General features: G+C 48.5%; 1 protein-coding gene across 2 annotated transcripts in view; it reads left to right on the plus strand.

Annotated features, from left to right (window-relative positions):
- Positions 1–12,346, plus strand: part of LOC149370511 (MAM and LDL-receptor class A domain-containing protein 1-like) — a 170,322-nt gene that overhangs the window by 115,687 nt on the left and 42,289 nt on the right. For both annotated transcript variants that reach the window (XM_089562038.1, XM_089562044.1), the window contains exon 44: positions 11,017–11,166. In XM_089562038.1, the coding sequence (XP_089418164.1) occupies positions 11,017–11,166 (150 nt within the window). The remainder of the gene's footprint in view (positions 1–11,016; positions 11,167–12,346) is intronic.

Consider the following 12,346-nt stretch of genomic DNA (forward strand, 5'->3'; position numbering starts at 1 on the left):
GTGCGGACAGTCGCGTACATAAGCTTCCAATCCTGAAAGGAATAAATCGAAATCTGGTCGTAGGATGCAACACGAATTGTTTCGTAACTGAGTTTTCATGTAGTTTCTGAATGACAACCTGAAAGAATTGCAATTTCAATTTTATCCATTCTGCCGAGTTTTGGAGGCAGCGGGAAAAGAGCTACTGATGGAAAACAACGACCAAATTTTCAAATGCCTAAATACTATTCCCCTGAAGCATTTGTGAGTTAAGTTTAGAGGTAGGAGAATTGGAAGCGGTGTTGCTATTGTAGCTGTGATTTCATAATCATTTGGCTAATAAATGGGGCGAATGGTGCTTTGAGCATAGATGGCCAACGGTTTCGTTGTAGTAGCAATGTCTGTAATTAGTGTTTCGCTCCTCACGTGTTTCCTTCCTCACGGTCTTTTTCCTGACGGGTTAATGATTCCTAGTCGAAATGAAGGGGAAAAAGTACGAGGAACTTTGGCGGCTAAAGTGGTGAAAGGCGAAAGCCTGAGTGCTGCATTCTGCTACGCGATTTTTCACTTCACATTTTGTTGGTGCATTAAATAACTGCCAATTAAGGACGCTTAAGCTTCGCCTTTAGGAGTGGAACGCAACAGCGTGTTGTAGCGCTGCCACGGAGTCCACGGATTGCCACCACCCGTTCGGCGCGATGCGTTGCCCTTTGAACGCAACGCTTTTTTAAGGAAAGGAAATGGGGCTGTAATTCTCTGTCGTCTCGGTGGACACCTGAGCCGCATGGTGCAGGAAGGGAGGAAGTGTGAGTGAAAGAAGAAAGAGGGGCAGTAGTGAAGAAATGGAAAATTGTATTTGAGGAAAGGAAATTACGCATTAACTGTCTCACATATCTCAGTAGACACTAGTCGAAAATTGTATTTGAGGAAAGGAAGTTGCGCAGTAACTGTCTCACATATTTCGGTGGACACCCGTCAAAATTCGCGCGTGGTGACGTCACGACAATTTGGACCAATCTGGAACGTGGACAAATACGCCTTGCTCGTCGGTAAATTGGTTTTTGAGGAAAGGAAATATCTGTCTCTCTCATATCTCGGTGGACACCTAAACCTCGCCGTAACGGGAAGGGAGGAAGATGGGAGTGAACGAAGACACCGTATTCACTAGAGGCACCTTTGTTCATTCCAAGCCATCGAGCTGGCATGGCGGAGTGGTAGCGTGCTCGACTCGCACTCCGGAGACCGGGGTTCGATTCCCAAGCTCGGCCAATTTCTTACTCGGTTTTATTTATTTATATGGTCTGACTAGAAAGGTTAATTGGACTAATTGGTTAAGTAAGCAATCAACTAAACTCAGTCAAACTTACTTGGAGCATCACTATACGATCCCTTTAATTGGTTGCATGGTTAGTACCCAAAGTACAATTGGGCCCGTTTGAAATTCGCGCACTGTGACGTGACGACTGTTTCGACCAACTGGAAAGCGTGACATTTTCTGTCGACAGCTCCTGCTTACAACGATGAGGCATTAAAGGCTTTCGCCTTAAAAATGGGCTTTGGCAGTGCATGTAATGCGAGGGCAAGATATTCGATGGCCGTCAATTGTAACGGACTGGATACCTAGAGAGGGTGAGCGTAGCAGCGGGTGGCAGATATTTAGTTGGGCCGATGAGATAAATAATTCTGCAGGGACAATCTGGCCGAAGCTGGAACATGACAGGGTTTACGGAGAGGTATGGGAAATTCTTTTTTCCTGCAGTGGACGCAGTCAAAATGATGATGATGATGATTCCCTTCAGCCATGAACACAGTAGAAGGTCTCGACAAATCAGTGTAGTTCGCCAAGTTTTAGATCTCGGCATGCAAGAGCTCAAGGCCTAAGCTTTAGCAGGACAGGTTGAATATGTAGTGACAGTTTTTAAGGCAGAAGCCTTTAATGCCTCATCGTTGTAAGCAGGAGTTGTCGACAGAAATGCCACGCTTTTCAATTGGTCGAAATGGTCGTGACGTCACGGTGCGCGAATTTCAAATGGGGCCAATTGTAGTTTGGCTGTTAACCATGCAACCAATTAAAGGGATCGTATAGTGACACTCGCAGTAAGTGGGACTGAGTTTAGTTAATTGCTTAATTACCCAATTAGCCTAATTAACCCTTCTAATCATGCAAGATAAGTAAATTAAACCGAGTAGGAAATTGGTCGACTTCTGGAATCGAACCCCGGTCTCCGGAGTGCGAGACGAGCATGCTAACCACTCCGCCATGCAAGCTCTTTTTTTTGTCTTTATTGGGCCTTTCCCCTCTATCGCACCAATCTTTCGCCTTTTTAAGGCGAAAGCCTTTAATACCTCATGCTGTCGTTAGCAATCCGTGTCGGGAGCCGTGTCTCCGTCCGTGTCGGCAGCCGTGTCTCCGTCCGGGTCGGCAGCCGTGCCTCTGTCCGGGTCGGCACATGTGTCCGCGTTTAGACGGGTGTCCACCGAGATATGCGAGACAGTTACTGCATAATTTCCTTTCCTCTAATACAATTTTCAGTTTCTGCATTACGGGCCCTCTTTCTTCTCTCACTCCCACTTCCTCCTTTCCTGTCCGGTGCGGTTCGGGTGTCCACCGAGATGACAGAGAATTTCCTGTCCTCAAAAAGCGTTGCGTTCAAAGGGCAAGACATCCCACCAATGGGTGGTGGCGTTCCTTCCTTCCTGTACACGGTACGGTTCGGGTGTCCACCGAGATGACAGAGAATTACTGCCCCATTTCCTTTCCTCAAAAAGCGTCGCGTTCAAACTATAAGGCATCTATAAGGCATCGCGCCGAAGGGGTGGTGGCGTTTCTCCCTTCCCTTATGGTGCGGTTCGGGTGTCCACCGAGATGACAGAGAATTACTGCCCCATTTCCTTTCCTCAAAAAGCGTTGCGTTCAAACTATAAGGCATCGGTGGTGGCGTTTCTCCCTTCCCTTATGGTGCGGTTCGGGTGCCCACCGAGATGACAGAGAATTACTGCGCCATTTCCTTTCCTCAAAAAGCTTGCGTTCAAAGGGGAAGGCATCGCACCGAAGGGGTGGTGGCGTGCCTCCCTTCCTGTACGGTGCGGTTCGGGCGTCCACCGAGATGACAGAGAATTACTGCCCCATTTCCTTTCCTCAAAAAGCGTCGCGTTCAAAGGGCAAGGCATCACGCCGAACGGGTGGTGGCGTTCCGTGGACTGTCTGGCAGCGCTACAACACGCTGTCGCGTTGCACTCCTAAAGGCGAAGGTTAAGCGTCATTAATTAGCACTTAATTAGTATTTAGTCATTAATTAGTAATTAGTCACTAATTAGTAATTTGTCATTACTTCGTCATCAGCCCCGCCGCGGTGGGTCAGTCTTTACGGCGCTCAGCTGCTGACCCGAAAGACGCGGGGTCGATCCCGGCCGCGGCGGCTGAATTTCGATGAAGGCGAAATTCTAGAAGCCCGTGTGCTGTGCGATGTTAGTGCACGTTAAGGTTGGTTGGTTTATGGGGTTTAACGTCCCAAAGCGACTAAGGCTATGAGAGACGCCGTAGTGGAGGGCTCCGTAAATTTCGACCACCTGGGGTTCTTTAACGTGCACTGACATCGCACAGTAAACGGGCCTCTAGAATTTCTCCTCCAAAGAAATTCAGCCGCCGCGGCCGGGATCGAACCCGCGTCTTTCGGGTCAGCAGCCGAGCACCATAACCACTGAGCCACCGCGGCGCTCATTAGTGCACGTTAACGAACCCCAGGTGGTCGAAATTTCCGGAGCCCTTCACTACAGCGTCCCTCATAGCCCCAGTTGCTTTGTGACGTCAAACCCCAATAAACCAATAAACCAACCAATTATGTGTGACGTCATCCAGTGGTGACGTCACCAGTGTCACATAAGCAAAGTGGTGCGGAAAACGCTTTCGCCTCTACGCACTTCAGACAGTCAGCAGTCAAAGTGCCCCTGAATTTTTTTCGCCATGCCAGCTGGATGGTTTGAAATGAACAAAGGCGCGTCTAGTCAATACGGTCTTTTCGTTCACTCCCATCTTCCTCCATTCCCGTTACGGCGAAGTTTAGGTGTTCACCGAGATATGCGAGACAGATACATCTCCTTTCCTCAAAAACCAATTTACCGACGAGCAAGGCGCAGATGGCGAACGGGCGATGGCGTTCTATGGACTTACAAGGGTAGACGTGCAGGCTAGTTGGTGAACCATGATTCTTTAAACAGCGCAAAAGACAAGGACACAGATAGAAAAGGCACACACAGCGCTGACTTACAACTAAATTTATTAATGAAAAATACATGTATATATAGAGATGGCAAGATGCATGAGAGGCGGCAAAGTGGTAAAATGCGCAAAGAATGTTGACAAACCTAATAACGTGTCGCCCGCTTTTCATTGAGGAGTGCCTTGATCAAATTGGAGTGGTGGCTTTCCTGAATTCTCCAGGAGCATCCTTTGCTGCGATTTTAACTTTTTTTTAATCTATATTCCACTTTCACGAAGTGGGAAAACAGCTTTTATCTCCAAAAAGAAGGAATTTGCATTGGTTCCTGCATTGCTCCTATTGTGTGTGATTTACTTTGAGCCAAATATGACCGACTACTGCGCGACAGTCTTGAGAGAGAGAGAGAGAGAGAGAGAAAACTTTATTTCAAGAGGAATGCGAGGCACACCCCCGGGTCCCCGCACGACCCCACTGCACTCAAGTGTTTATGTTCCTAAGGTCCATAACACGGGCAGCCCGGCCAGTGGCGATGGTCTGCACGGCCGGGTCCTCCGATCGCTGCAGGGTCTCCCAGTCCTCCCAGATCTTGAGGTTCTCTAGGTCCCGCGGGGGAGGGTCCGCCGGGCAGAGGGAAAGGATGTGAAGGGAAGAGGCGAAGGGTTCTGGGCATAGGGCGCATGCCGGAGTGGGGAAGGAGGGATGATAGTGGGCTAGGGTAAGGGGTGAGGGGAGACAGTGTGTCTGTAGTCTGCGCCAGAGTGTTGTTATCTAGGGAGGAGTGGGGTGGGGGGTATAGCTGGCGTGAGGCTCTGTAGGCGTGCGTCAGCTCGCTGAAGGAGTGCATGCGCTCCTTCGCGAATCCCCGATCCGAGGCCACCTGAGCCCGGTTTAAAGAACCTCGGGCTAAAAGGTTGGCGGCCTCGTTCCCGGGATTCCCGGAGTGCGCAGGCACCCATATCAGCTCCACTTGGCGGGGTGCGGGTGCATCGGGTGAGTCCAGTATGCCAAAAGCAGGGACATGGACTCGGCCTCGAGCAAAATTTAGAGTCGCAGTTTTAGAATCACTTAAAATGTAGCGGACTTCCGTGCGGGGGATAGCAAGTGCAATGGCGGCTTCCTCTGCAGCCTTTTGAAGGAACCAAGTCTTGAAGGGACAAATGTTTCTAAAGTTTTTAGATTTGTAGATGACTGTTCAGTGATTTTTAGCATCAGCTCTGGGTTTTACGAGCATGATGTTTTTTATACACTCACCATTTTTTATGAGGGTCTTAAACCACTTACTCTGACACAAGAACTTCCGGAAGATGGAACAATTCGCTTTTTAGATCTAAAGATTGTATTTACTGACAACCACGTTTGTTGGGCATATGAACCCCGATCCAACAAGCAGCTACTTCAATTTCAATCAGCGCATTCCAAACTGGCTAAGAGAGCTATTGTTTATGAATGGTTCAAGAACGCCCTGAAGAAATCTTGTGAGCACTTAGAAGACTACAGTTTCCCTCGGCAGTCGTTCAGGCTAACGTCAGCAGGCTACCCGATGCAGTTACAGATATCTGTTGCAGAGGCCTTGCTCAAGCACGAAAAAAAGGCGAACATAGCCCCGAGACAGTGTCATCAAGGAAACAGAAAAAAACGGCAGTAATTCCCTATGTGCATACATTCTCGCACAACCTAAAGAAGCTAGCGCAGCGTTCAGACGTTCGCGTAGAGAGAGAGAAAAACTTTAATTTAACAGGAATTCGGGGCACGCCCCAGGGTCCCCGCACGACCCCACTGCACTCAAGTGTTTATGTTCCTGAGGTTCATAACACTGGGAGCACGGCCGGTGGCGATGGTCTGCACGGCCGGGTCCTCCGAGCGCAGCAGGGTCTCCCAGTCCTCCCAGGTCTCGTACCTTTTCCGTCCCGTGTAAGCTTTCCAACCTTAGTCACATGAGTAGTCCAGCGACAAAGCCAAGCGTTTCATGCAAGAAAAATCATCAAAACAGGTATGTAGATTGCACTGAAGGGATAGTTTATGAACTTCCACTATCTCGTGGAAAAATATACGTCGGTCAAACAGGGCGTCGCCTCAACGACAGATTAAGGGAACATAAAAATGGTTTGTCTACCTCCAAAGACCGCAACCTGCCGCTTAACTGCTCTGAATGTACAAAAGAAAATTAGGAATTGTGTAAACCGATGTTTCATAAGCGCCGAGGAGGTGGAGGATGTAGAAGAGGAATGGCAGGGAGGTTAACCGAAAGAGTAATCGGTTTGCTACCCTACACGGGGGGGAAAGGAGTGAGGGGATAAAAAAGAAAGAGAAAGGAGAGTAACAGAAAATTGAAGTCCCTCTAAACCGTCACTGTTCGCTAAAGTCACAGCCTATCATGCAGGCCAGAAGTTCTCAAGAAGCGGAACAGTGCCTTGCAGGCCTTCCGCGCCGACGACCGCCGCGGCCAGTGGCCGAGAATCTTCATTTCCGTGAAAGGGCGTGGATCTAGGCGCTCCAGCGCACGGCTGAGAGACTGCCTTTCGCTGGTGTAGGCGGGGCAGTCACAAAGAATGTGGGTTATGGTCTCGTCATGCCCGCAGATGGAACATGCAGGACTATCAGCCATACCGATTAAGAATGAGTAGTGGTTGGTGAAAGCTACACCAAGCCAGAGGCGACACAGCAAAGTTTCTTCTCGTCGTGGTAGGCCTGATGGTAGCCGGAGCTTCAGATCTGGGTCCAAGGATTGTAAACGGGAATTGCAAAATTGGCCGGAATTCCACGCGGCACGCGTGATGTCCCGCGCAAGTGCGCGAAGCCTGCTCGCTGCGTCTCATCTCGAAATGGGGATCGACACAAAATCGCCGTCGTCGTGAGCACGGAAATAATTGAGGCCCAAATGATATAAACTCTGGGTTACCTTTGCGTCAGCACCCCTTCTCTTGCGCTATCTGAAAAAGAACGGGCGTACTTGGCAACGCGCGCGACACGTGATTAGGTTTTTTCAATTTTTTTTGCGCATTTTACCAGTTTTCCGCATTTTACCAGTTTGCCGCCTCGCGCGCATCTTGCCATATGTATATATACACGTAAATTTCATGAATAAATTTAGTTGTAAGTCAGCGCTGTGTGTGTCTTTTCTATCTGTGTCTTTGTCTTGTGCGCTGTTTTAAAGAATCATACTTCTATGGACCCCCTGGCAGCGTTTCAAGACGCTGCCGCGTTTCACTCCTAGAGGCGATGCCTAACATCTTAACAACGCATCAGTGACACAAGCAGCAACACCGCGCTTGAGGCTTCCGCCTCACCGCACTTTAGGCCAACAAAGTGGCCTCCTGAATTTTTATTGCGAAAGCAATACTGCTCACAGCTTGAGCCCTTCAGCGTAGCGCGGTGGTGGACACGTTTTTTTGCCTTTCAGTCACCCAAAGACTGGCGAAGGCCAGGCACTGTTGAATTCTGAGCGACATTTTTATTCTTTCATTAATTAGAGGTATAGTGTCGTCAGTGGACAAAATAATGGCGATTAAAAGTGTATTCGGCCCGATTCCCGCATTTCTGTGCCTTTTGGCGAGAAAACCTCTAACTCAAGACATACGACAAAAAATCCATTGCGTTGGGTCATCGTGTGTGAGGAGATATTTGCCAGGTGGGTCTAAGTATTAAGGCGTAAACTTGCAGTTTTCTTTAAAACCAAGTTCTTGATGTGAACAATCATTCCTGGATTTTTTTTTCGTATTTTTTTCTTGGAACAGTATCTATAGACACGGTAGGACACATGCTCACAGTACCGCATACAATCACATACTCCGCCCCAGAAGGAAGGAAGGGAAAACTTTATTTACACTAATCGTTTTTCCTGCGGTTTGGGGGCATCTTCAGAGACGTCTTGGTTCAACCCCTAGGAGCCTTCTCTGTCGAAGTCGTCCGCCTCTAATCAGTGGTTGGTTGCCCTCAGTCCAGGGCTCCGCTGGCCACTGCCGCCCGCTGAACTCGCTGTACCAGACCTTGTTGGTCTTCAAAGCGGTCACTGGACAGCATAGTCTCCCACTGCTCCGCACTCGGGTTTTGTATTTTGGAGACCACGTGTATGTTTTGGCAGGCCCATGTGATGTGGTATAGAGTAGGTTTTTCGTCGCACCAGGGACATTTGTCCGTGTATATCGTAGGGTGCATTTTGTTTAGTATATGTAGGTTTCGGAAAAAGCCTGTTTGTAATTGTCTCCAAGTGACAGCTTCCTCTCTGCTGAAAGATTTGTGCGGTGGGGGATATCGCATTCTTCTGCCTCTATAGTTTTGTAGTATGGCCGAGTATTCCCTGGGTGCTGGTGCGAGTTCCGCGGTCTCGTCGGAACCTGGGAAAGTAATGTATCCTCGAGCTATCCTGTCGGCCTCTTGGTTCCCTGCCACCCCCGTGTGCCCCGGTACCCACACAATTTTGTGGGGGATCTTGTCGTTTTCTTCTTTCTGGTTATTAATTCTGTCGCTCGCTGCGAGGAGTGTACGGAGCGCGTGACGACCTATCCTGCCATTCAAGTAATTTCAGCAGGCTGTTTGAGAGTCCGTGAGTATTGTTAGCGACCGCCCGGTTCTATAGCCCTCCGCCACCGCTAGAGCAACGGCTACTTCCTCAGACTCTGCAGCTGTGCAGCCTCGGAGAGACGCGCTGGTCATTTCGCGTAAAGACGAATCGACCACCGCCGCTACAGCGATTTTGGTATCTCCTCCTCTCCAAGACGCGTCTGTATACACGGTCGTGGCTTGAGGAGCGTATGTTTTCTCGATGAATTCGGCCCTCGCTTCTCTTCTGCCTCGATGGAGGTTGGGATCCATGTTTTTTGGTATTGGCGCTACCTTGAGGGTCTTGCGAAGGTCGTAGGGGATCGTTGCCGTCCTCGACATTTCTCGCATCTGCTCGCGGTATCCGAGCCTCTGCAGGAGCGCTCTTCCTGTCGTTGTTTGCAACAGCCTGAGTTTTTGCGACTCAAGCTGCGCCTCTCGTAGCTCCTCAAAGGTGTTGTGTAATCCCAGGGTCATGAGTTTTTCTGTAGACGTGTTGCGTGGTAGTCGGAGCGCTGTCTTATACGCTTTGCGTAGCAGGGCATCCGCTTGTTGTATTTCATTTTTGTTGAGGCACTGGTAGGGTAGGCTGTACGTGATTCGACTAACTACTAGGCTTCTGACTAGTTTTAGTGTGTCTTCTTAACGCATGCCATGTCGCCTGTTGGTGATGCGGGTGATCATGCGTGCGACTTGTAGCGTTGTTGCTTTCAGTAGGGTAAAAGTGTGAGTACTGCGCTGGTTGGATTGAACCCACATGCCCAAAATTCTTATTGTTGTCTTTTCGGGTATGGGCGTCCCTTCTAGGTAGACGTTGAGTTTTAGGTCCTCGTTGGTTGGGACGGTACGGTTTTGCTTGCCTCTCCAGACTCTCAGCAGTTCCGATTTCTTGGTCGAGCATGCGAGTCCTCTTTCTTTGAGGTATTGCTCTACACAAGAGGCTGCTTGCTGTAGCCTTTCTTCCTTCTCTCCGAGACAGCCCGTGTTTGTCCAGACTGTTATATCGTCAGCATACAATGCATGCCTGATGCCTTCGATGTTCTCTAGTTTTCGAGCTAGGCCTATCATAGCTATGTTGAAGAGTAGGGGTGAGATAACTGACCCTCGGGGTGTTCCCTTGTTTGGAGTGCGAATTTTATCCGATCGAAGGTCTCCTATGCCGATGGTGCCAGTTCTATTGGACAGGAAGGCTTTGACGAAGCCGTGGATTCTGCGTCCGCAATCCAGGTTGTCTAGGCCCGTAAGGATCGCTTCGTGGCTGACGTTATCGAATGCCCCCTTGATGTCCAGGGCCATTATGACATTTTCTCCCGTCCGAGGTACGTTTCGCATGACATCTTCTTGTATTTGGAGGAGAACGTCCAGCGTCGAGAGCTTCACTCTGAAGCCGAACATGGTATGTGGTACACAGTCGTTATCTTCCATGTAATTTTGCAGTCAAAGTTACAACCCGTTCGTAAAGCTTGCCAAGGCACGACGTGTGATATGGGCCTGAGGTTTTCAATTTGTAGCTTTTTACCACCCCGGAAAAAGAGATCAGTCATAAAGGCACGCGCTAGATCTTGTGTCTGTCACGCGTATTCTTGCACATGCAAAATATACTCAGTCCGAAGTCTCACTTTAAGCACGTATCCACGGAATCAAAGCAGGCGGCACAGGCAGCTTAGTGTTTCTTTTCAATCGAACGGCACTAATTCAGATTGTATATCAAAAAGGCGCTGCCCAAGTTTTCTAGTTCCTGGTCTCTGTGTTCATTAGTAAGTGCAAAGGTGGAAGAATACAGTGCCAACAGAACTGAAATGCACTTTAGGTGGGCGTAGTGGCATCGAACTACTTACGAACATGCGATTTGTGTTTAATAATACTTAGTTTTTTAGTATAGCCTGGCGACTGTAATAAATGCAAAGATGACATTCAGCATTCTTGATCCTTTTCGGGTGTTCAAACAAAATTAGGGGAGTCATGACCAATCTCACTTTTACCCACTGACATTCTTCTTTGTTCGTCACAGTCGTCATGAATGACATGCATTCAGAAGTACTTCCGCTCACTCGCGCGTACTCTCCCGGTCAGCTTACTCTTGAACACTTTCGTAGATAAATGTGATTTCACACCTTTCAAAGCTTAAACTTTTACGCATGTGTAATAACGCTCACCGAGAGACACACACATTGGCGTTGACTGTTACAGACGTTCAGGTACGCCTGAAGAATTGGTAGGTGCACCAGGGCAAGAGTTTTAATGGTGTTTTACTCGACATGAAATCACTTTCCCACAGCCCTACCACCGACACCAACAGTCACCCCGGCCCCGTTCTCATGTAGCAAAGAGGAATTCCAGTGCGCGGAGAGCAAGCAGTGCATTCCACTGACGAAGGTGTGCGACTTCAAAGGCGACTGCTCCAACGGGGCGGACGAAGCCCGTTGCGGTGAGTCATGGACGGCGCATGTTAAGCGATCATTGCTTGATTGCACGACTTATCAGGCTAGAAGGCTGAAATTAACTGCATAACCGAGACGGTAGTCAAAAAATGCTCACAGAATAATTTTAGACGACCCTTCCTTCCAAAAAAAAAATACCAGGCGCCGTATTCTATAAGCTTTCCACTTTCCATCGTCCATTTCGCGTGCATTTTGTCCTCTGTGATTGATCATTCAGATATACCCGCTACTTTTAAGCGTCTGTGGGAAGCGACACGCCTAGTGAGTGGTTAGCGACCGGACGTCATAATTGTTGTTATTGGCTGCGGTATGCAGCCAACGATGAAGTGCATCGCACAGCTCTGTGAACAGCAGGCGACCGACGCTGACCAATGGCTGCCATAGCGCGCTGTGCAACCAAAGGTGAGGGGCAATCGCCAACCACCCAATCACCGTGTCACTTCAAACGGATGGTTGAAAGGCGAGGGTATATCTGAGTGTCCAGTCACAGAAAACGAAATGCACGCGAAAGGGACAGTGGAAAATGGAGAGCTTATACAATGTGGCACCAGATTTTTTTTTTTCACTGGGCTTATGAATGTCATAGGAAGGGCGGTATGTCACTATACATTTGAGTTCTATTCTTTTTGTGCAGTGAATGTATCTAATATGTTTGATAACCTTATCGCGCTCAAGGCATTATTCTGACTGAGCAATGGTTGAAACTGATCTTTCTTGAAATCGCACCATATCTTTTTCCTGTATCTCGACGAGCGGCATGACGGGTTTTCGCATTAGGAAATTCTTTTTGAGAACCATTATTTTGCTGGGATAGATAAACATCGCTGGAAAGCTACGATTATATATACGTACGTTTATTCATTTGGGCAAGTCGAGCATTCCTAAATTAACGTTTTGCCCATAATCTCTGAAACTTGATTTTTTCGTCTAACGGTTCGCATAATACCGCCACCACAAGCTATAATCCTAAACAAACATTCATGTTTTCAGTACTTTTCCTAGGGCATGCGGTAATAGAGGACTCGGTACTTCTTCCGTCTTTAGGCTGCGCTAAAACGCGTGGTGCCACAAGCTGCACAGCTGCCCTACAGTGCGTCGTCATTTAATTAAAATGTTTAGACGTTATCGTTCAACCTCAAATAACGATGCTGGAGCCTTTCTTTCCCG

Source organism: Amblyomma mixtum, chromosome 1 (assembly GCF_055824585.1).
Source record: "Amblyomma mixtum isolate Tamu chromosome 1, ASM5582458v1, whole genome shotgun sequence".
NCBI lineage: Eukaryota > Metazoa > Arthropoda > Arachnida > Ixodida > Ixodidae > Amblyomma > Amblyomma mixtum.